Source organism: Moschus berezovskii, chromosome 10 (assembly GCF_049115385.1).
Source record: "Moschus berezovskii isolate FMDL1 chromosome 10, NW_MosBer_1.0, whole genome shotgun sequence".
In the NCBI taxonomy this organism is placed as follows: domain Eukaryota; kingdom Metazoa; phylum Chordata; class Mammalia; order Artiodactyla; family Moschidae; genus Moschus; species Moschus berezovskii.
In genome coordinates this window covers 56,786,545-56,811,078 of record NC_142469.1, presented here as the reverse complement: position 1 = coordinate 56,811,078, position 24,534 = coordinate 56,786,545, and the positions used below count along the sequence as shown (strand labels likewise).

At 37.5% G+C, this 24,534-nt stretch overlaps 1 protein-coding gene across 4 annotated transcripts in view; it reads right to left on the bottom strand.

Moving 5' to 3' along the window:
- Positions 1–24,534, bottom strand: part of FBXL4 (F-box and leucine rich repeat protein 4) — an 80,271-nt gene that overhangs the window by 22,524 nt on the left and 33,213 nt on the right. For all 4 annotated transcript variants that reach the window (XM_055433201.2, XM_055433199.2, XM_088840701.1 and 1 more), the window contains exons 5-6: positions 14,077–14,321; positions 7,542–7,755 (exon numbers count right to left, since the gene is read on the bottom strand). In XM_055433201.2, the coding sequence (XP_055289176.2) occupies positions 7,542–7,755; positions 14,077–14,321 (459 nt within the window). The remainder of the gene's footprint in view (positions 1–7,541; positions 7,756–14,076; positions 14,322–24,534) is intronic.

Genomic DNA, 24,534 nt, shown 5'->3' with positions numbered 1-24,534 from the left:
TGAGGTAGTTCATTATGTATTGATTATACAAACTATTACTTAAATGTTTCTAAATGTGATTTGAATAACTGGTATTACAAATTCAGAACTAAGACTTCAAAATAAGTTTGCTCATAATAAAAATCAAAGTTCATTTTCCTATAGCAATTTAGACTGGAAAGTATTTACAGAATATAACTTCACAGTTTGTATTTTACACCAGATCAAAATGTTGTATATCTTAGTTACAATGTTTTATTTCCTTACCAATTGAAGATTAGAAAAGAATTAAGTGGTAAAGAAAAAGTTCTATTTTATTTGCTGAGTCATTTCCAACTCTTTGTGATCCCATGAACTGTAGCCTACCAGGCTCCTCTGTCCATAAAATTCTCCAGGCAAGAATACTGGAGTGGGCTGCCATTTCCTTCTCCATTATATAAAGGCAGCCAAGCTACTGAAAGAACTACTATTGTATGTTCTTATGTATCTTACAATTTTCACCGTAACACTGAGGCCACCAAATCTGGGATCAAATCCTAATTCTAACTTGTTGCTCTGTGTCACTGGGAAACTTATTAACTTTTGGGGGCTTTCATTTCAACATATGTAATGTAAAGAAAACTGAGCAGCAAAGAATCGATGCTTTTGAACTGTGGTGTTGGAGAAGACTCTTGAGAGTCCCTTGGACTGCTAGGAGATCAAACCAGGCAATCCTAAAGGAAATCAGTCCTGAATATTCATTGGAAGGACTGATGCTAAAGCTGAAGCTCCAACACTTTGGCCACCTGATGTGAAGAACTGACTCACTGGAAAAGACCGTGATGCTGGGAAAGATTGAAGGTGAGAGGAGAAGGGGATGACAGAAGATGAGATGGTTGGATGGCATCACCAACTCTATGGACATGAGTCTGAGAAGGCTCCAGGAGTTGGTGATGGACAGGGAAGCCTGGTGTGCTGCAGTCCATGCAGTCGCAAAGAGTTGGACATGACTGAGTGACTGAACTGAATGTAAGAATAATACTTACTCTCACTGGACTAGTTAAAGTATTAAATAATATGCAAAATGTCTAGGACAGCAAACAAAATATACTCAGCAAGTTTTCTCAAACTCTGGGACAAAAGCCCCAGGTTCCAATATCCTCTAAAGCTATATTCACCATGCACACATACTTGCTTAAATCCTAAAAAATGGCATCAATGTATTCCACTTACTAATGTAGATTATATATAAATATATAAAATATAAGTCTACTACATCATAAATTGGTCTCTCTGAACATAATATGCTATCATGGTGTCAATACTTTGTAATACTAATTTTTGCTTATTTTAGAATTACATAAGAGTTTAGCGGGAAAAAGGGTAAAAGTGGCTGGCACTGGATAATCTGTATTCCTTAAAAAAAAAAAAAGAAAACCTCTCCCAAGAAGTTCAAATTCATATCTTCTTTTTCTCCTTTTCTTCTTTATCTCCATGTCTTATATTTCCTTAGAGCCATCAGAGGCATCTGAAATCAATTGCTGTTTTTTCTTTTCAAAACAGTTTAAAACATCTGAATGTACTGCCCATGAGTATGTGAAGATTGAGAGAGAAGCCAATCCCCTAAATCTTGCCTTCTCACTCAGTCTTCTCTCATCCACCAACAACCAGGGCAGGACTGAAACGGTGCACTTATGGAAGGGAAAAGGGTTGACATAGTGTTTTTCGCTCAGTCATGTCCAACTCTTTGTGACCCCATGACTGTAGCCCACCAGGCTCCTCTCTCCACGGAATTCTCCAGACAAGAAAACTGGAGTGGGCTGCGTTCCCTTCTCCAGGGGATCTTCCTGACCCAGGGATCAAACCCAAGTCTCCCAAATTGCAGGCATATTCTTAACCATCTGAGCTACCAGGGAAGCCCATAATGTTTTGCTTAAGTAACAAGGGAGGTGCTTACAGATTGATACGATTACCGGTGTTGTCACTTTGGTTGACAACAGAGACCAGTTGATCGTGTTGTTTTTTTCCTTTATTCCTCTGAGTTACTTAGTGCCTATAGAGGAGTCTGATGCAGATCCCAAGAATGACAAGATAACAGATGTAAATAAAGTATAGGCAGAAAGCACTGAGCTGGGAAGCTGTTAAAAGTCAACACTGCCTGGGTAGATTTTTCTCCATTTTGAATTTTGCCATTTGTATCACTAAAATGAGATTATTTTTTATTTTATTGTAAGTCCAATGCAGATCAATGAAAATCAATTTTATAACTTTTTCTATGTACTAAATGTCAGAAAAATCATCTAGAATAAATTTAAAAATGATTTTATGGTCTTTTAGCAGCTGGATTAATAAAAACAAACTTTAATAGGTAGTAACATATGGTACAAACCAAATTTTACTTAATGAAATCATACAATGATTTCACATCTATGTTTAAGTGACTGCAGGAAGCAGAGTTGATGCTATTTAGACTCGGATACATACGTATAAGTTCTCCAGTCTTGAGCTAAGAAATCTTCTCAATCCCTACAAAATCAAACTTTTTAAAAAATACATAATCATATACTATCAGCTTCTGGAGGTAAATTGAAGAAAATTGTAGACTATTTAATGATTCCCTCACATTTAGATGATGTGAATTTATAGCATTTCAAAAGCATATCATGGGAAACATTTTTACAAATCATCCCAGATGTAAGATGCCTAGCAAGTTATATAATTTCTTAGTTTTTACCCTATTTTTCTTTTTGAAGGTTTACTTAATAATGAACTAAGCTACATTTCTTCTTAAAGTTAAATTTAATCAGAAGATTTTTTAAATGAGGTGTTATCTTGCTCAGAGGGTATCAAACTTTACAGCAATATAAAACAGTAAATATACCAGTAAAACACAGGTGTGGCATAATTTCAGAATGCAAAATCTACTCAAGAAAAGTTAGCTGACAATTTTCCACCCTCATAAATCGTGAGTCACTTCACCACAGACTAATGAAAATATGGACTAACACTATCTTTAAACTGGCATTCAGGGACAAAAGTCTTCTCATTTTACAAATAATGAGTCCTGGAACTTGAGAGACTATGTGAAAGAGATCACTAAGAGATCACTAAGCTTGCTACTGGGTAGGGCTAGAACTAGCATCAAAGTCTTCTTTCCACCAAGTCACCAGTTAAACTCTAGCTAAAATTCTGCCCCAAGTCAGTAATACTATATTCACGTTTCCATGGATTAGTTTAAAAACTATGTCAAGCTAAAGGTATCTACTCTGATCTACCAATAAAAAGCCTATACACCCAGATAGGTTTATAGATACATTCTATCTAACAGATAATTCTCATTTATTAAAGTTATTCCACCACTCTAATGGCAGAAAGCAAAGGGAAACTAAAGAGCCTCTTGAGGGTGAAAGAAGAGAGTGAAAAAACTGGCTTAAAACTCAACATTCATAAAACTAAACATTCCAGTCCTATTACTTCATGGCTAATAGATGGGGAAAAAGTGGAACAGTAGCAGATTTTATTTTCTTGGACTCCAAAATCACTGCAGATGACAACTGCAGCCATGAAACTTAAAGATGCTTACTGCCTGAAGAAAGGCTATAACAAACCTAGAAAGTGCATTAAAAAGCAGAGACACCACTTTGCTGACAAAGTCAAAGCTATGGTTTTCTCAGTAGTCATGTATGGATGTGAGAGTTACCATAAAGAAGGCTGAGTGCCAAAGAATTGATGCTTCCAACTGTGGTATTGGAGAAGACTCTTGAATGTCCCTTGGACAGCAAGGAGATCAAATCAGTAAATCCTAAAGGAAATCAACCCTGAATATTCATGAAGGACTGATGCTGAAGGTGAAGCTCCAATACTTTGGCCACCTGATACGAAGACTTGCCTCACTGGAATGAGAAAGATTGAGGGCAGGGAGAAGGGGGCAACAGAGGATGAGATGATTGGATGGCATCACCGACTCAGAGGACGTGGGTTTGAGCAAATTCCAGAAGACAGTGAAAGACAGGGAAGCCTGGCGTGTTGCAGTCCCTGGGGTTGCAAAGAGTCAGACACAACTTAGCAACTGAATAACAAGTATCAAAGAAAAAGATGTCAATGTCACAAATCCTTTTTGCCAAGATGTCATACTCCAAGCTCCAAACATGATAAAATGGCATGAAAAGGAAAAACACAGCTCAATTTCATTTAAGAAAGTAGATGTAAAAAGTATTGATACATAAGTCTTAACTCTTAAAGAACGCTTACTATGAAACACGTACTGTTATAAACTCTTCATGTATATTAAATCATGTTAATTCTCACCACAACCATTTGAAAGGTATATTATCATTATATCCACTTATATAGAAGGAAACAGGGCATCAAGAAACTTCCTCAAGGTAATATAATTAGTAAGTGATATCCAAAGTAGAATCCAAACCCAGGCAATTTGGCTCAAAAATATTAGGAAAACAGCCTAGCTATGTATTAAGCTAAAACATGTAGGAATTATCCCAGGAATGTAAGGACTGTCCAGCATAAGTCATTATATTAATGAAGAAAAAAGATCAGTGTGGTAATGGAGACTTTAAAAAATTTTAATACACATTTTTTATAAAAATAGTCTTACTCAAAGGATATTTATCAGAAAGAACATCAAATAATAGATAAAATTACTAAGTTACATGAGGAGTTGTCTAGTTCACTAATGAAGTCTCAGTGCCTACACCAGTGCCTGGCACATATTTGTCATATAAATATTTAAAAAAGAAAAAATTCCCTCTATCTTAGAAATAAGATTGGTATACCTATTGTGACTCTATTATTCTACATTATTTATGAAGTTCTACTTAGTGTAGCAATACTTTAAACATTGGAATGGAAAGAAAAAGTATATTAATTTCCAGATTATACAATTATAGCATTAGAAAACTCAAAAGATATAAATTATTAGAACAATTATAAGCATTCAGTAAGGGGAGCAGATACAAGATAAATATACAAAACTCAATTTTTCTTTATATTAAAAATAACCAATTAAAATGAAAGAAAATAGTGTTTGAGACTATAAAAGACAAGGGATAAATTTAACCAGAAGGATATAAAATCTAAATGAAGAAAACTATAACATGTTCTTGAATGTAAAAAACAAGACATATATGAACAGATATGAAGTCTTATTAAAGAGCAAAATGAAATATAATAAAGGCACTTCCAACAAAATGTTTGCTGAAAGATACTGGAAGAATAATAATACACAAGGATTTCTTTTAAGTTTAAAAAGAATAGAGAGAGGAGACCTTCCCTACCACACAGCAAAACATATACAGAATTGCCATAATAATTATTATTACTCTTACTACTGCTTTAGCAGATGATATTTATTGAGAGTTTATTATGTGTTTGTCACCCTCTAAGTACATTACATGTAAATGATTCTCAAAGTCCTTGGCCAAGGCAACATTCAAGGCAGGCAAGGGTTCACTAGAGTGGAGAGGCAACTGGTACGTCATTTTGGAAAAGTAATTTGTCTATCTTATTCATTTCTTTAAATATTTACTGAATGGCCAATCTTTACCAGGTACTATACTAGATATTCAGAGAAGGCAATGGCAAGCCACTCCAGTACTTTTGCCTAGAAAATCCCATGGACAGAGGAGCCTGGTGGGCTACAGTCCATGGAGTCGCTACTAGTCGGACAAGACTGAGCGACTTCACTTTCACTTTTCACTTTCACACATTGGAGAAGGAAATGGCAACCCACTCCAGTGTTCTTGCCTGGAGAATCCCAGGGATGGCGGAGCCTGGTGGGCTGCCGTCTATGGGGTCGCACAGAGTCGGACACGACTGAAGCGACTTAGCAGCAGCATACTAGATATTAGGAACATGGCAATGAAAAAGATAGACAAGGCTCTTACCATCATGAAACATATATCCAGTATAAGGAGACAGATGATCATAAGAAAACCAACATTATGATTTCATAGTGATAAAGTTGTTAGAAAGAAAATACACTAGGTGATATGATATGACAGGAGCCAACCAGAAGCGGGTGGGGAGGCTACCTTTTACCAATGTCTAAGAAACCATCTCTGAAAAAAAATATTTAAGTAGGACACTGAGTTGAGAAGAGGGAAGCCATATAACAAGCTGGAAGGATATTCCAGACAGGCATAGGACAAAAAGCCATGAGCTGGGACGGGATCAGAATGTTCAAGGGACAGCAAGAAGGCCAACATGACTAGAGGAGAGGAAACAGGTATACAGAAGTAAAAGGATGTTTATTACAAGGGTCCAGGCACATATTTTGACCAGCAGTACTACTTGCAGCCATGAAATTAAAAGACGCTTACTCCTTGGAAGGAAAGTTATGACCAACCTTGATAGTATATTAAAAAGCAGAGACATTACTTTGCCAACCAAGGCCCGTCTAGTCAAGGCTATGGTTTTTCCCGTGGTCATGTATGGATGTGAGAGTTGGACTGTGAAGAAAGCTGATAGCCGAAGAATTGATGCTTTTGAACTGTGGTGCTGGAGAAGACTCTTGAGAGTCCCTTGGACTGCAAGTAGATCCAACCAGTCCATTCTAAAGGAGATCAATCCTGGGTGTTCATTGGAAGGACTGATGCTAAAGCTGAAACTCCAATACTTTGGCCACCTCATGCGACGAGTTGACTCACTGGAAAAGACTCTGATGCTGGGAAAGGTTGCGGGTGGGAGGAGAAGGGAATGACAGAGAATGAGATGGCTGGATGGCATCACCGACTCTGTGGACATGAGTTTGAGTGAACTCCGGGAGTTGGTGATGGACAGGGAGGCCTGGCGTGCTGTGATTCATGGGGTAGCGGAGAGTCGGACATGACTGAGCAACTGAACTGAACTGAACTGAACTACTTACAGAACTCTATCCTATAGCAACAATAGCCAGTACACAGAAAACTGTGCAAAATAATGTTAATGCTAGATGGTTTGTAAAAGAAAAACAGCTGGAAAAACTGAAATGTTGACCATCTGGGGAACAACTGAGTTGATCATGGTAAAACATAAACTACACAGTTAATGAAAATAGTCAGGTGGTAATATATATAATGATCTGGTAAGAGGTCCTAGAGCTAAGTGGGGAAAAAGCAAGGAGATCAATAAATATTACGTGACTCCATTCTTCTTTAATGAAACTCCTAAACTATGTATTAGGAATTTTAACTCTGAAGTTCACTCCTGGATAAATTCCACTTTGCTTCCTCTTACTCCAAGCAAATGTCCTCCTACATAGTTTCCTCCCAACACTTTCACGAATTAATTCCCTGCCAGCATTTCAGCTCACCTCAGCCTATTGCTTGCTTCTTTATCTAGAAATATGAACAGTATTACAAAAATTTTAAGAGCACAGAGGGTAACATTTTCTTAAAATGAAAAACAAAGAAACAAAAAAAATACAACAGACTAATTATGAAATGACTGAATCAGCTCTAATTGTTTTAGGATAGTCAGGTGGTGTCATAAACTTAATTTAACAATCATAAATCATATTATTATGAGCAATAACAAGCAATTGATCATTCTGTTGGTCATTATATTACTAAAAGTGTAAATCTTACCTCTACTTTTGTTCGATAGAGAACGAGTCGTTTCAGGCCACACAACTTGGTGATGTGGCTGAAAGCTTGAGGTGGTAGTTTATCACAGGAGGAAAGATTTAAGTCCTGTAGATTTGGGCACATCTCAGAAATAATCTCCAAGCAAGTTTCATTAAGGAAGTGGCTGCAGGATAATTCAAGGCGCACTAATTCAGATCCGCAGACCTTCAGAAACCTGTAAACACAATGCTCTCTGAGAATTTCATAAAACTAAAACATATTTTTTGCAAGCACTTTGGAATTATATCGACTCTAAGCAGACACCTTCAGAAGAATAGATTTCTATCAGGGAAAATAAAAAATCTTGTTTCACTTAAACTCTCATTTACTGCCTGCCGAAATAGGCATGGTTAGGCTACAATAAATCAACCTGAGAAGATAAAATGGATTCACATCACATAAAAAGTCAGCTACTGCTAACTGGGAAATTAAGAAAGCAAGAGGGTGTATTTCTTCTACTTACCTGTAATTCACACCTGAGCTGGTAGAGCCAACAAACAAAATTTAATAAAACTCTCAACTTTTGGAAGATATTTCTTCCTAAACAGTACCCATCTGGTACTGGATAATTTATTTTGAACATGGCACACAAAGTGACAGCCTTTGCACCCCACAAATATAAAAGTGTAATCTTAGCCAACACACAAACAATAAAAAATGTAATTGCTACAAATTTATTTTAAATATCGCAAATAAGTCAGTAGCCCACACAGCTTACTTACACCCAAACGTCCAAGAATGTCTGCTTATTCTTAATCCATTGTAGTCTATGTTCTGCTTTCCCTAAATCCATCCTTTCCTTTTAAATGCCAAATTAAAGGGCCTTTCTTTCCAGCCCTTGTATGACTTGATTTATGGGGGCATTTCACACCATTTCATACGCCCTCCCCTTCCTTCAAATTCTCAGGCACTCTTCAAGCTATCCCCTCACCTTGATTTCCTCCCACATGTTTCACTACTGTTCTCTGCTACTGTACTGGCGCAACTGACAGTGTACATCAAGCACCTTCAGGGATTCACTCAACAAATATTTACTGAGCTCCTACTATGACCCCACCTTACTCTAGACACTGGGAAGTTGGCGGTGGGCAAAGTACCTGCTCTCATGGAGCTTACTTACATTTCAGTAGGAGAGGTAGGCCATGAACAAATAAATGAGTAAAATTAATAGTATATTAGTGCCAAGAAGAAAAGAAAAGCAGAGAAGGACAACAGAAAGTGTGAAGAGTAGACAGGGAAGCCTCACTGAGAAGGTGAGTCAAGACCCAAAGGAAGCGAGAGGATGAGCAAAGCAGTTCCCTGGAGAAGTGGCAAGCAGGCGGCAGCAAGGGTGACAGCTCAGAGGCAGGACACCTCAGACAACGCCGAGAGTTGGGGACTGAAAGCAGTCAGAAAGTGAGAGGCAGATGGGAGCAGATCAGCATGTAAGGCAGTCAGAGAGTGTGTACCCTATAAAGGCTCTGGCTCTCATTTTGAGGGAGACGGGATTCTCAGACATCAGAGGGTTTTTGAGCAGAGGTGTGGCCCCACTTGCTTGTGTTTTAACAGGATCACTCTGGTTTCTGTGTGCAGAATAAACTGAAGGGGAACAGGGGTGAAAACTGGGAGATCATCAGGACACCATCACCATATTCAGGGAAGAGGGGATGGTGGACTGGATGGAGGTGGTGGCACTGATTGTGGTGCTCAATATTCAGACTGGGGATCTAGTTCAAAGGGAAGCAATGGGTACTAAATTAACAACGTACCTTCTACATACTGAACTGAATGAACTCAGCTCCTCTATTTCTCAACCAAAATTCATTTTTCTGTTAACCATAATTTCCTTATTTACTGATTTGTTTATATTGAGTCTATCCTTGGTATACTTAATACTTAGCATGATGTCAGGTGTGTAAAAACACTTGATGAATTTGCTGAATAACTCTTCCAATTATGAAAATGCATTTGAGGAATTTAAATTTCCTCTACTCTGGAGCAGACTAGGTTCTATGGACTCAGTATTTTTTCTTCAAGAGGGTCAAACTAGGAAATATAACAAAATGAACACTTTTACCTTACTCTGAATATACATTGTAGTTATGGCTAGTTCATCATCATTTATAAGCTAGCAATCTAGAAAGGAATGTAGGGCACCAGAGATCTAGAGTATCCTATTGATTTGATGCTTCTAAAATTATTTGCAGATTACAAAAGTTAAATGAGTATATCAACTCTTAAAATCTTTAGGCATCTTATCTATTGAAGGTCTTCATTATATGGCAAAGTGCTTTGTTCTACAATTCTTTTTAGTATTAGACTTGGAATACTTTGATACCCCTTTTCTCTCATTAATGAACTTTTCCCTTCTAAAGACAGCAAGCCAATCATCAGAAAGCTGTTAACAGACTAGAAAACTTCCCAAATTGTTTTAATGAATGATAGAATCTGGAAGCACAGTAGTGACAATGATCATGCTTATACTACCTTTATGACTCTCTCCTTTTTTCTATATTCTGTATTTTTACTGAGTAGGATATTTAGTCAATATTCCCATAGTCAACTCTTCCTAAACTTACGAGATCTACACCACTGGCTTTTTCATAATATTTCCACTTCAAGAAGGCAGAAATAGCAGAATCAATTAATTAGCTAAACACAACTCATTTCCCTCCTTAATGTTCCTCATAAAGTTTTATTCTAACACATAATTACAGATCTGAGTCATCTGTTTATTCATCTCAATTGTAATACTGGTCACCTGAAAAGAGAACAATAGCTTGTTTATTTCCTGAAGACTGTTCATTCCATCTTATGAATTCTCATCAAGTATTTCTTGATATTGAGGGTATTAAGAGAAAACCTAAGTTCAGATAAACAATCCTAAACGAGGTCTCCTGCTATGAGAAAAGGAGTCTCTGGAGAGAGAAATAAATTGCCTATCCTTATAAGGTGAATTAATTTGTCCAGAGTAATACAGGTACATAAGAAGTAATTTACTAAATGGTAATTTGCACCCTAAAATAATTAACATTATGTGAATGAATGATTTAATCTGAGTTTATTCATCACAAAATAAAAGGCACCAATCCTTACAACCTGCCTAAAGTTTCAAGGTAAAGAGGAGAATTAGGTATAAATATCCATGGCTCTGAATCCTAATCTCATGTTTTGTAGCTGGCCCTCACTGAGTTTTATAAAACAATGTATTTAAGATATTTTTAATTCCAAATAGCTGGAGCATTATTTACTATATCAGATCCAAAATAAAGTTATTAAAAACAAAACTTCTTGCTTAACTGTTTACGGCACCATCCAGCAATGGTAGAAGGACATGAAAAGAAAATGTCGTAAATTGTCTTTAATCTCTAGAAGTTGACCATCAGTGTAAAACACTGGCAGGCAACTGAATAAACAAATATATGAATACGCAAAAAGCTCTCTATTCCATAAAACTGTCGTTTTGTGTCAAAACATTAAGTCCTTAAACCTAAAAACGTCCAATAGTGTTTTCTGAAGGGAACAAGTAGATGGGCGAGGGGTGGAGATCTCTACATAACTGAGGTGGAGCTCAAGGTGATTAGTTTGAGCAACTATCTGAAGAAAAACTACAGCAGAAAAAAATGAATCTAAGGCTTTTTGAACATCAAAACGGTATAATTAAGCCTCAGAGCACAAACAAACAGGGTGGCAAAGGAATATCCAAGACTTTAGGGAGTGTATTGTAAGAGGAAAGTGTAATTATAATAGATGTGATTTTAATGAATAATGATATACATGAACAGGACTTGAAGTTACAAATCACAAATCGGTAGATAGAATAGGATTTTAATAACTGATTAAAAGTTTTAAGTTCTCATTATTCCACTTCCCCTGCTATATTGAATAAAATAAATTCCTAACTTCTTTAAAGGGCAGTGAAACAGTTCCAGTTTGTGAGGATAAGGTTTTTAGGCAACAAAAATTACCTATATCAAACTTTTCCCAAAGACTTGCTCAAAAGGCGACTCATCATCATCGGTTTCTAGTTCAAAAATGTACTTTTTTTCCCTTTAAAGTATTATAAATAAGCCTTCTTCACAGTAACGAGCATAAATAGACCACACTTATTCATAGATTATTCATTAATAATCAAGCCATGAATATTTATTGTTTATTCTGGGAATGCTGCCTACAAGCCATAATGACTATCAATTCAGCAGTCAAGTCAAGGGGGCCAACAGTAATCAGTAGGAAAAGCTCCAGTATCTCCCATCCCCAAAAAGACTCTCCGTTATTTCAACTTTTTCTTTTCTTAATGGGAACAATGACTATGCTCAAAGGAATGCTATCGAGATACATGGTTTCACTGGCTGAAATACTCCTGTACTTTTGTGATTATTCAAACAGCTCCACGGCAACTAAAGGGGCGAATTGAAAATGGCAGAGTAATTGCTGGTGAGAAAGCAGATTGGAGCTTTAACCTTGTAAAAGAAGATCTTTATCCACTGCACGTCTAAAATTCTTAAAATAGCACTGTGAAGTTTTCTTCTAACAACTTATGTTTCTGCTCATGCACCAGAAGAAGCTACAAAAAGAGAGTTTCTAAAAACTAATTTAATATTATCTTTATATTTTACTCATTATACTATGGGTATATGCCACATTTTGCCTAGGAAGTTAGGCTTGGTCATTCATTACCAATGTTTTCTTTAATGTCTTTACTCATTAGCTGCCTACCTGTTATTTTATTTATAAAAATATGGGAATGATATGTTTAAATGTTTATCTTTATATCTGTATCGTTTTTGTAGTAGGAACTATATCGTCCATCACTTCACGTGGTCCACAATACTCACCATAATGCCTTACACACTAACAGTGAAAACAAACACATAATAAGTCCCAAATAGTGGGAAACACTGAAGAAAGGGCTATGAGGGGAATTAAAATACCCTAAAGTCCTTATAATGTAAAATAATGCTTACTGATACCAATGGTTCTATCTGCTCTCAATTAGTCTTGGTTTATGATCCATAGTGCACTTTCTGAATACCCACAGTCATCATTAGCTTCAGTTCTTCTTGGTCCCATCAGCAGTGAGGACAATTTGCCAATGAAGGGTGTGTTTGCAGAAAGGGAAGCAGAAAGGACTAAGCTGTGTTCCAATGGAGAGCTGTCAAAAATCCAGCAACTTTCAAAATGTAGATTCTATCAAAATTTACCAAAATTACACTGCCAAAAAGAAACAACTCATTTTCTTACATATATATAATACCTACTATTTTATATATATATATCCCCTCTTAAGCAAATTTACATAATAAAAAAGAATTTTGTATACATAGCATGTTACAGAATCTTTAGATTCTGACCCTCAAATCCCAGAATGCTTTATCTAAGAACCCCTTCCTTTGGTTCTGTTTCTGGCAGAAAAGAAAGACACCCAGTGCATCCATGGTTTCAACATGTGCTGTAAGCCATTATTTCTTGTGTTCATTTTTTATTTTGATGCACAAACTATTAATATTAGCATTTTGAACACATTGGTGCTATTTCAAACATGATTTCATCTGAATCTAAGGGTATCAAATATTTATTTCTGGAACTGCATCTTTAATTTTATACTCTAAGTCAAGGGGAAACAAAGCTCAAAATACAAATTTCTAATTCATAAGCCACTGTGTAGGAATGCATCCACTGGGGATGTGTGCAGGGAAAGCTGTAGTTCATTCTAACTTCTAAAAACATGATAGGCGATTATTCGTTAATCAAAAATAACAGGTAATTTCCCTAAAGTGTCTATTTCTTCATTATTTAACTTAATGAAATGGATTATACTGTAACTTACAATGAGAATAACCATCGTCAAGGTTAAGAGAAAAACACCTGTTTGTATCACAAGAAAAAAATGACTATGGCATTGCTAAATGAATATGCACGCGTGCAAGCTTTCAAATGTTTAACAGGTGACATTTAATAGTAAGGAAACTAAATGCTTAAATAGAAAGGAGCAGAAACACCTGGGCAGGTCTGCAAGTGTGGTCGCCTATTTAACATGCAATTGCATTTTCAACATAATTAGTTTAAATGAGCTTCTAAATTTGGGTGATATATTGCACATGTAATTAAGATTTAATTAAAAATGTTCTATAATAAATTGTTTTCCATTTCTGACAAATCACATTAGAGAGGTAGATTTTGATTTGGAAATAGTTCTTAAAATGTGTTAATCATCTGTGCTGAAAATACAAGAAAAAAAAAAAAAGGCGCTCTGTTGAAAGTTACTTGGGATTTTGAAAAATTTGAGGTAAAGGACATAATTTCCCCTCCATCTTATGAAGCTGAGCTGTAAGAGGATGGTGAAACGAGCTCATCCACTTCTGTAAGCAGAAGCATTCTGAACAAGATACACAAATGTATTTCTCTTGATTTCTATAAAGTACATGGTATATAATTTCAAACTTTTATTATGTTAACTACTATATAGTAAGTACAGTCTGCTGGTGAAATAACCTCAACGAGGTTTGGCACTCACCTGCTAAATCCCGCAACAGAGATGAATCCCCTATTGCCAGTCCAAGATAAATTAAGCCACTGCACGAGAGTGCAGCGAGCCTGCAGAAATTCTAGAGAGGTGTCATTTAGTTTTGCCCAGTATGGTTGCAGATTGAGGTGGATGTACTGCAGAGGATCACAGCAATGCTGGTTCAGTAGTTTGCAAGTCTGTGCTAATCTACACAGGTCTGGTAGCGTAAGATGATTCAGAATCAGTTGAATGAGCTACATAAAACAGAGAAACCAAGATCACCCAGACTGAAAAAACAGTATCACTTTATGAAGCATATGATATGATCTAATAAAGAACAACAGCATCATACATTTTATAACAGTATTTTCACATACTAAATAAATCAATATTCAATAGAATTATCCACATCAGTAGTACCTATACATACATAAGGCTATATATATTACATTTCAAGAGGGTTCACTGTATACTCAATTCATGTTAGTTACTCTTTTTTTTAACAGTGCAAAAAGTATATATTGGTAATCTATTGAATAATACAATTTTTCACAGACTTAACCTTTACTGAACATCGATTACACATCTATCACTGGTGATAGAAGAGCTCCCCCTTTCAGGGTTTTCAGAGTTCAGTGGGATGTTGATAAGGACAATGATTATTTTAATAACTTTGCTAGGAGCATAGACTGCCACTGGAGCGTGACACAAGACACAGGCATAACCACAGTAAAAGTAGACTCGGACCACAAAGGCACAACTTTAAAGAGTGAGAGGCAAAACTGGGGAGAGGAAAGACTAGTTGGTGGTAAGGAATAGGTCACAGAGAGCCTCACAGAGGAGAATGGATTTACACAAAAAGCAGGGGATTTGAGCTGTAGAGTGACAGAGTCAGATTTGTGTTTTAGAAAGGTCACTGCAGGGGGCCACTCCTGGAGGCAGGAAGGGAAACCAGCAAGCGTGCAACTGCAGAATTCCAGGGAAGAGGAATCAGGAGCCTGCTTAAGGCAACAGGCAATGATGATGGGGTAGCTGCTGCTGCTGCTAAGTCACTTTAGTCGTGTCCGACTCTGTGCGACCCCATAGACAGAAGCCCACCAGGCTCCCTCGTCCCTGGGATTCTCCAGGCAAGAACACTGGAATGGGCTGCCATTTCCTTCTCCAATGTGTGAAAGTGAAAAGTGGAAGTGAACTCGCTCAGTCATGTCCGACCCTTAGCAACCCCAAGAGACTGCAGCCTACCAGGCTCCTCCATCCATGGGATTTTCTAGGCAAGAGTACTGGAGTGGCTTGCCAGTGCCTTCTCCGGATGGGGTAGCTAACAGATACCAAAAAAAGTATTAAGGAGGAGGAAACAAAAAGATATTTACCTCTAATTCTAATAGTTTCTTTGAACTGTTAATAGTTCAAGATTTGTTTTTTCTTAATGGTGAACAGTTGGGGGCTTCTAAACTAATTTTCAAAGAATCATAGCTAAGTAGCTAGCCTATTCTGAACCAAGAAACACAAAGAAAAAAAATGAATATTTGCTGAATCGTAAAAAAAGATACCTCTAGATGAGAGAGAAGGATGACTTTTTCACTTAATGCAGTGCATTTATCTAGCTATACTTTTTGATTTGTGATTATGCCCTTTAACCTAAATGTTCTTCAACAATTTAATTAACTATGTAAGCCCAGTATTATTTTCAGGTCAGAATAACCCTGTTTGAGGCCAAAGTACAACAAAGAGTGACAACAATATATTTAAAATAAGCTTAAAGAGTACATATAAAAATGCACATTGATAATATACATATTAAGTATAAGAAGGCTTGGGGTGTTTTTGTTATTTATTTTTAACATGTGAACTTTTGAAAATAACATTAAGGGGTGTGGGTGTTTGTGTTATAAAAACAGGGAAATACAGGGAAATTAAAAATTAGTCTAAACTCTCACCATTCAAATGACATGCAAACTGTCGACAAGCAAAATATTAAACAAATAACAAGAGAAAATTCAGGTAAAATATTAGAAAATCCAAACACTGAAGGCAGGTAGAAAATGATAAGTTTTTCCCTCTCTACCTTCAAATCTAATAATCCCTCAACCCCTTGGTAAACACTGCTAACAGTTTTTCTGATCTTTTCCAGATAAATATGTATGAAATTCTATTCCTGGATTTGCACCAAAAGAATGATACTTTATATACTGTTATTCACCTTGCTTTTCTCATTGAATGATGTATCCTGTAGATATTTCTACATTTGTACACACAAATCCACCCCATGCCACTTTGCAGATGTGACACACTAATTCAACTAATTTCTCATTAATGTATTTCCTGGTTTGTTCCCTACTGTAAACAACACTGCAATATCATTGTGTGTATGTATGCATATCTTGGTAAATTTTGCAAATATATCACAGGGTAAATTTCATGCATTTAAAAGTTTTGATATAAACACAAAATAGCCCTTCAAAATGTTTGCATCAATTTACACAAGCAGTGTATAAAAGTACCCATTCACTCATAACCTATCCAGACTAGTATCAATACTTTTAATGTTGCCATCCTGAAAGGCAGGAAAAGGAAAAAAATTTTTTTAAAAAAAGCAACAAAAATAGTAGGGCACTGTTGTCTCAGGGTTTTGTTTGTTTTGCTTTTAACTACAGAAATGTAACTCTTGCCAAGGGAGTTCCCAATGTTTCCTTCTTTCTTGTTGGTGTCTATTCTATTCCATTTATTTCTCCCATAGCAATAGCCCACTGGGTTAAATAAATAAGTTCTGTTCTTTTTAAAAGTTTATATGTGGCATGAAAAGATGCTCAATATCACTCATTATCAGAGAAATGCAAATCAAAACCACAATGAGGTACCATCTCATGCCAGTCAGAATGGCCGCCATCAAAAAATCTACAAATAATAAATGCTGGAGAGGGTGTGGAGAAAAGGGAACCCTCTTACTCTGTTGGTGGGAATGCAAATTAGTACAGTCACTATGGAGAACAGCGTGGGGATTCCTTAAAAAACTGGAAACAGAACTGCCATATGACCCAGCAATCCCACTGCTGGGCATACACACTGAGAAAACCAGAATTGAAAGAGATACGTGTACCCCAATGTTCACTGCACCACTGTTCACAATAGCTAGGACATGGAAGCAACCTAGATGTCCATCAACAGACAAATGGATAAACAAGCTGTGGTAAATATACACAATGGAAAATTACTCAGCTATAAAAAAGAACACATTTGAGTCAGTTCTAATGAAGTGGATGAAACTGGAGCCTATTATACATAGTGAAGTAAGTCAGAAAGAAAAACACCAACATAGTATATTAACGCATATATATGGAATTTAGAAAGATGGTAACAACAACCCTATATACAAGACAGCAAAAGAGACAGAGATGTAAAGAACAGACTTTTGGACTCTGGGAGAAGGCGAGGGTGGAGGGATTTGCGAGACTAGCACTGAAACATGTATATACCATATGTGAAATAGATCGCCAGTCCAAGTTCAAAGCATGAAACAGGGCACTCAAAGCCGGTGCACTGGGACAACCAGAGGGATAGGATGGGGAGGGAAGGGGGAGGGGGGTTTGGGACGAGGGACACATGTGCACCCGTGGCTGATTCATGTCAATGCATGGCAAAAACCACCACAATACTATAATTAGCCTCCAATTAAAATAAATAAATTTAAAAAAAGTTTATGTGTGGGAATCTACTGGATTATTTGGTTGCAAATGAGAATCTACCTTCATTGTTAACCCACAAATATTGGTACTATGGCTTCGTAATATGTTTTATTTTCTGGTGGGACTAGGGCTCCCTCCATCACTCTTATTTTCAAAAATTTTCCTGAGTATTTTCATAGCCTTTAGGTGAACTTTCATATTAAAAAATAAACAAATTATGTTTGCATTTTACCTGGAACTTCATTGAACACATCAGTTCAGTTCAGTTCAGTTCAGTCGCTCAGTCGTGTCCGACTCTCCGCGACCCCATGAATCACAGCACGCCAGGCCTCCCTGTCCATCACCAACTCCCGGAGTTCACTCAAACTCACCTCCATCGAGTCGGTGAGACCATCCAGCCATCTCATTCTCCATCGTCCCCTTCTCCTCCCGCCCCCAACCTTTCCCAGCATCAGAGTCTTTTCCAGTGAGTCAACTCATCGCATGAGGTGGCCAAAGTATTGCAGTTTCAGCTTTAGCATCAGTCCCTCCAATGAACATCCAGGACTGATCTCCTTTTTATTAAAGAAAACTGATCTGTCTTCCTACTCAAGAGCATGGCATAATTTATCATTCAACTATCTTTTTTGATCCTAGAGTTCTTAAATCTATTGATTTTTTTATCTATTAATTTTGTAACCTGTCAACTTACTTATTGTTCTGAATAGTTTTTGGTCTATTCTCCTGAGTGTTCTAATACATAATCATATTGTCTTCAAATGACAATAATTTTACAGCTTTATTTTTAAAAATCACGCCTCTTATTTCTTTCACCCATCTTCCAGCCCTGGATAGTATATCCAGAACAATGTTAAGTAAAATTGTTGTCTTGTTCCTGACTCTAATTTGTATGTGAGCCAAAAATGTGAGGCACATATGTAATTTAAAATTTTTTTAGTAACTACAAGTTGTTAGAAGTCAAAAGACTCTAGTTAATAATATAGTACTGTATACTTGAAAGTTGTTAAAGTAGATCTTAAGCATTCTCACCACAAGCACTCATACACAAGAGTTAAAAATGGGAGGTGATGTATGTGTCAGTTATCTTGATCTTGGTAATCACGACACAGTGTATATCAAGTCATGATGTACACTTTAAATACAAACAATTATATCTGTCAATATTCCTCAATGAAATTTAAAAAATAAATTCAAAAATAGGTGATATTAATTTTAATGTACTTTATTTGATGAGAGATATTAAAATGATCATCTCAACATCTGCTCAACATAAAAATTATTACTGAGAAACTAAATCTTTTCTTGTCATGTTAAGTCTTTGAAATCTTATGTGTATATTTTCAGCTTATTTCACTTCAGATTAGACATAAAGTACTCAATAGTACATGTGGCTAGTGACTACCATACTGAACATTTCTAGTGTTTGATAATACGATGTTAGCTCTTGGTTACTAATACTTGGCCGTAGACAATTCATAGCTAGCTTAGTAAGGTATTTACTTCTAAACTGACATTGATAAAAATTTGGATTTCTATCCAGCTGCCATTTGTCAACCAATTTTGCAAATCTACTGAGATAACCATAGAATTTTTCACCTGTGTTACCATTTTCTACTGTGTTACCATTTTATAGTACTGTATATTATCATATATATTACCTAATATCTAAATACCCTTAATTCCAGGAATACATCCTGAATTATTTTTTTATTTTTAAGTAATTCTATGCACTATATTTTGATGCAGAAGTAAAATTAGTCTGTAAGTTTATTTTTATGTGCTATAGTGTTATATCAGCTTCATTAAGAAGTTAAAAACTTTCCTTTTTCTTTATTCTATGAAAGAGTTTAAATAACACAGAATGTGATCACTTCTTAAATGTCTGAAGGAACCTATGATCCATCCAGGCTTGGCAACAGTAGGACCTTAAATATTTGTTGTTTTAACTACAATATTAAAAGTTATTTTAGGAAAATTTTAAAGCAGTTAGTACAAAGAAGCATTAAAAGTTAAATATGTCCCTGTACCAGAGGATAAATAATTTTTTTCCAGATGATCTGTAATTTAAATAACTCCCAGCAACTGCTGGCATCATTCCAAACAAAAGTCACCAATATTAAAAGATGTATACTGTGTGAAAACATTTCCTGATCCTTAATATTCTCCAGGCAACAATACTGGAGTAAGTAGCCATTCCCTTCTCTAAGGGATCTTACCAACCCAGGGATTAAACTTGAGACTCCCACATTGCAGGTAGACTCTTTACCATCTGAGATACCACGGAAGCCGCCTAATGTTATATTTTAAGTAAATATCAAAATAGAAAAAGAATAATGAAATTACTGAGACCATGACATTGGCATGTGAAAAAGCACTTTTGGATTTTGATTAAGTGAAAAATAACAGGCTTTAATACCCATTAATCATTACTCATCCAGTAGCTAGTGTCTGTCAAACATGTTTTTATATGGGGTTATGCTAGCCTAAGAGACTTTCCAGGTGACTCAGTGGTAAAGAATCCATCTGCCAATGCAGGAGACGTGGGTTCAATCCCTGGGTCAGGAAGATCTCCTGGAGAAGGAAATGGCAACCCACTCCAGTACTCTTGTCTAGGAAATCCCATGGACAGAGGAGCCTGGCGGGCTACAGTCCATGGAGTCACAAAAGAGTCAGACACGACTTAGCGACTAACAACAAAAACATCCGAGTCTAAAGTACCATTTGACACCATGCAATGTAGGAAATTCAGACTTAAATTGAAGAAAGTAGGGGAAACCACTAGACCATTCAGGTATGACCGAAATCAAATCCCTTATGATTATACAGTGGAAGTGAGAAATAGATTTAAGGGACGAGATCTGATTGATAGAGTGCCTGATGAATTATGGACAAAGGTTCATGACATGGTACAGGAGACAGGGACCAAGACCATCCCCATGGAAAAGAAATGCAAAAAAGCAAAATGGCTGTCTGAGCAGGCCTTACAAATAGCTGTGAAAAGAAGAGAAGCCAAAAGCAAAGGAGAAAAGGAAAGATATAAGCATCTGAATGCAGAGTTCCAAAGAATAGCAAGGAGAGATAAGAAAGCCTTCTTCAGCAATCAATGCAAAGAAATAGAAGAAAACAACAGAATAGGAAAGACAAGAGATCTCTTCAAGAAAATTAGAGATACCAAGGGAACACTTCATGCAACGATGGGCTCGATAAAGGACAGAAATGGTATGGACCTAACAGAAGCAAAAGATATTAAGAAGAGGTGGCAAGAATACACAGAAGAACTGTACAAAAAAGATCTTCACAACCAAGATAATCATGATGGTGTGATCACTCACCTAGAGCCAGACATCCTGGAATGTGAAGTCAAGTGGGCCTTAGAAAGCATCACTACGAACAAAGCTAGTGGAGGTGATGGGATTCCAGTTGAGCTATTTCAATTCCTGAAAGATGATGCTGTGAAAGTGATGCACTCAATATGCCAGCAAATTTGGAAAACTCAGCAGTGGCCACAGGACTGGAAAAGGTCAGTCTTCATTCCAATCCCAAAGAAAGGCAATGCCAAAGAATGCTCAAACTACCACACAATTGCACTCATCTCACATGTTAGTAAAGTCATGCTCAAAATTCTCCAAGCCAGGCTTCAGCAATACGTGAACCATGAACTCCCAGATGTTCAAGCAGGTTTTAGAAAAGGCAGAGGAACCAGAGATCAAATGGCCAACATCCGCTGGATCATGGAGAAAGCAAGAGAGTTCCAGAAAAACATCTATTTCTGCTTCACTGACTATGCCAAAGCCTTTGACTGTGTGGATCACAACAAACTGTGGAATATTCTGAAAGAGATGGGAATACCAGACCACCTGACCTGCCTCTTGAGAAACTTGTATGCAGGTCAGGAAGCAACAGTTAGAATTGCACATGGAACAATGGACTAGTTCCAAATAGGAAAAGGAGTACGTCAAGGTTGTATATTGTCACCCTGCTTATTTAACTTCTATGCAGAGCACATCATGAGGAACGCTGGGCTGGAAGAAGCACAGGCTGGAATCAAGATTGCTGGGAGAAATATCAATAACTTCAGATATGCAGATGACACCACCCTTATGGCAGAAAGTGAAGAGGAACTCAAAAGCCTCTTGATGAAAGTGAAAGAGGAGAGTGAAAAAGTTGGCTTAAAGCTCAACAATCAGAAAACCAAGATCATGGCTTCTGGTCCCATCACTTCATGGGAAATAGATGGGCAAACAGTGGAAACAGTGTCAGACTTTATTTTGGGGGGCTCCAAAATGGGATGCTGATTGCAGCCATGAAATTAAAAGATGCTTACTCCTTGCAAGGAAAGTTATGACCAACCTAGATAGCATATTAAAAATCAGAGATATTACTTTGCCAACCAAGGTCCGTCTAGTCAAGGCTATGGTTTTTCCCGTGGTCATGTATGGATGTGAGAGTTGGACTGTGAAGAAAGCTGATCGCCGAAGAATTGATCCTTTTGAACTGTGGTGCTAGAAAAGACTCTTCAGTCCCTTGGACTGCAAGATCCAACCAGTCCATTCTAAAGGAGATCAGTCCTAGGTGTTCATTGGAAGGACTGATGCTAAAGCTGAAACTCCAATACTTTGGCCACCTCATGCGAAGAGTTGACTCACTGGAAAAGACTGATGCTGGGAGGGATTGGGGGCAGGAGGAGACGGGGACGACAGAGAATGAGATGGCTGGATGGCATCACCGACTCGATGGAGGTGAGTTTGAGTGTACTCCGGGAGTTGGTGATGGACAGGGAGGCCTGGTGTGCTGCAATTCATGGGGTCGCAAAGAGTCGGACACGACTGAGCAACTGAACTCAACTGAATGTAGGAAAGGACTCAAAAACGTTGATCTGCCCTCAAAATTCATTCTACTCGTAATACAATTATTTTCAACTATGGAAAGATGATATCACTTGGCATATTTATTTAAATGTGGTTTTTTTTCCCCCCTTAAAATAACTTGAAGTACTTACAATTTGGGTAACTCTTAAAAACAGTTTCTCCTTTTACTCACTGTGAAATCACTTGGTGTTTTGAAGTATTAACTCTCTATACATCACACTGCTTTCATCATGGCTATTTAATGTCCTTCAAGGCGACTAATTCTATCTCCTAGTTCTTCCACGTGACTCTGTTGTATTGACTAAACCCCCTTCATGTACTAGAAGCTTTAACTCTCTACAGTCTCCTTCCCTACAGCTTAAAAACATGTGAAATCTCTCCCAACCTGTGTTACAAACAGCAACCTTCCTACTCTGTTGCATCTTCTGCCACCCATCTTTTCTCCTTTTAAATGATAAATTAGAGCAAATAATATTTATAAAAATGTCATACTCTCCCTTTTGATAAGCCCTTCTCTGAATATCACATGAAGGACGAGAGTGTTATTCAGGATGCCAAGTATTATTCACTATTGGTGAACAGTCTTATCCATGTTATAGCCCATAATTAGAGTATATTAACGGAAGTTTTTTTTCTGCTTATGCTCAGACAGCAGATATTTTTGTCTCTGCTTCTTCTCCGCTCCTTGATGCCTTAACCAGATATGGCCAAGTTTTTCCCATCTCTCACCTATGGTCATAGTTCCAGTGAACTGATAATGGTAAAGGATTACCAAAGCTCTCCAGATGACCAAAAGCAGGGGCCACTGTCACCGAGCTCTCTGCAGCAGTGTAGCAGACCACACCCATTTTATGTCCTCTATACCTCTTGAGCTTCCTATCGCAGCTTTTAAGACACTCTCATCTTTGTCCCAAGTACCTGTTCTGACTTGTCTGCCTGTATTTGACTCTTCAGTTCAGTTCAGTTCAGTTCAGTCGCTCAGTCGTGTCCGACTCTTTGCAACCCCATGAATCACAGCACGCCAGGCCTCCCTGTCCATCACCAACTCCCGGAGTTCACTCAAACTCATGTCCACAGAGTCGGTGATGCCATCCAGCCATCTTATTCTCTGTCGTCCCCGTCTCCTCCCACCCTCAATCCCTCCCAGCATCAGACTCTTTTCCAGTGAGTCAACTCGACACATGAGGTGGCCAAAGTATTGGAGTTTCAGCTTTAGCATCAGTCCTTCCAATGAACACCCTGGATTGATCTCCTTTAGAATGGACTGGTTGGATCTCCTTGCAGTCCAAGGGACTCTCAAGAGTCTTCTCTAGCACCACAGTTCAAAAGCATCAATTCTTCGGCGATCAGCTTTCTTCACAGTCCAACTCTCACATCCATACATGACCTTGCTGCTGCTGCTAAGTCACTTCAGTCGTGTCCGACTGTGTGTGACCCCATAGACGGAAGCCCACCAGGCTCCCCCGTCCCTGGAATTCTCCAGGCAAGAACACTGGAGTGGGTTGCCATTTCCTTCTCCAATGTGTGAAAGTGAAAAGCGAAAGTGAAGTCGCTCAGTCGTGTCCGACCTTTAGCGACCCCATGGACTATAGCCTACCAGGCTCTTCCATCCATGGGATTTTCTAGGCAATACTACTGGAGTGGCTTGCCACTGCCTTCTCCGATACATGACTTTAGATGTTCGTAATTCTAGAATTCTGTTTTTGACCCTTTATTCATACCCTCAGAGTATGAATATTCCTCAGAGATTTCCTGGTCAGTTTCATCTACATCATAGCCCTCTCCACAATAGTTTGAGTTTAGAAAATTTTCTTTAAAAGATCTGATTATATTATTAATATTTTAAACCACACACAGCTCTTCTCAGCAGGGGACAGAAATGCCTGGCCCCACCCCCATTCCAGGAGATGTGCTAA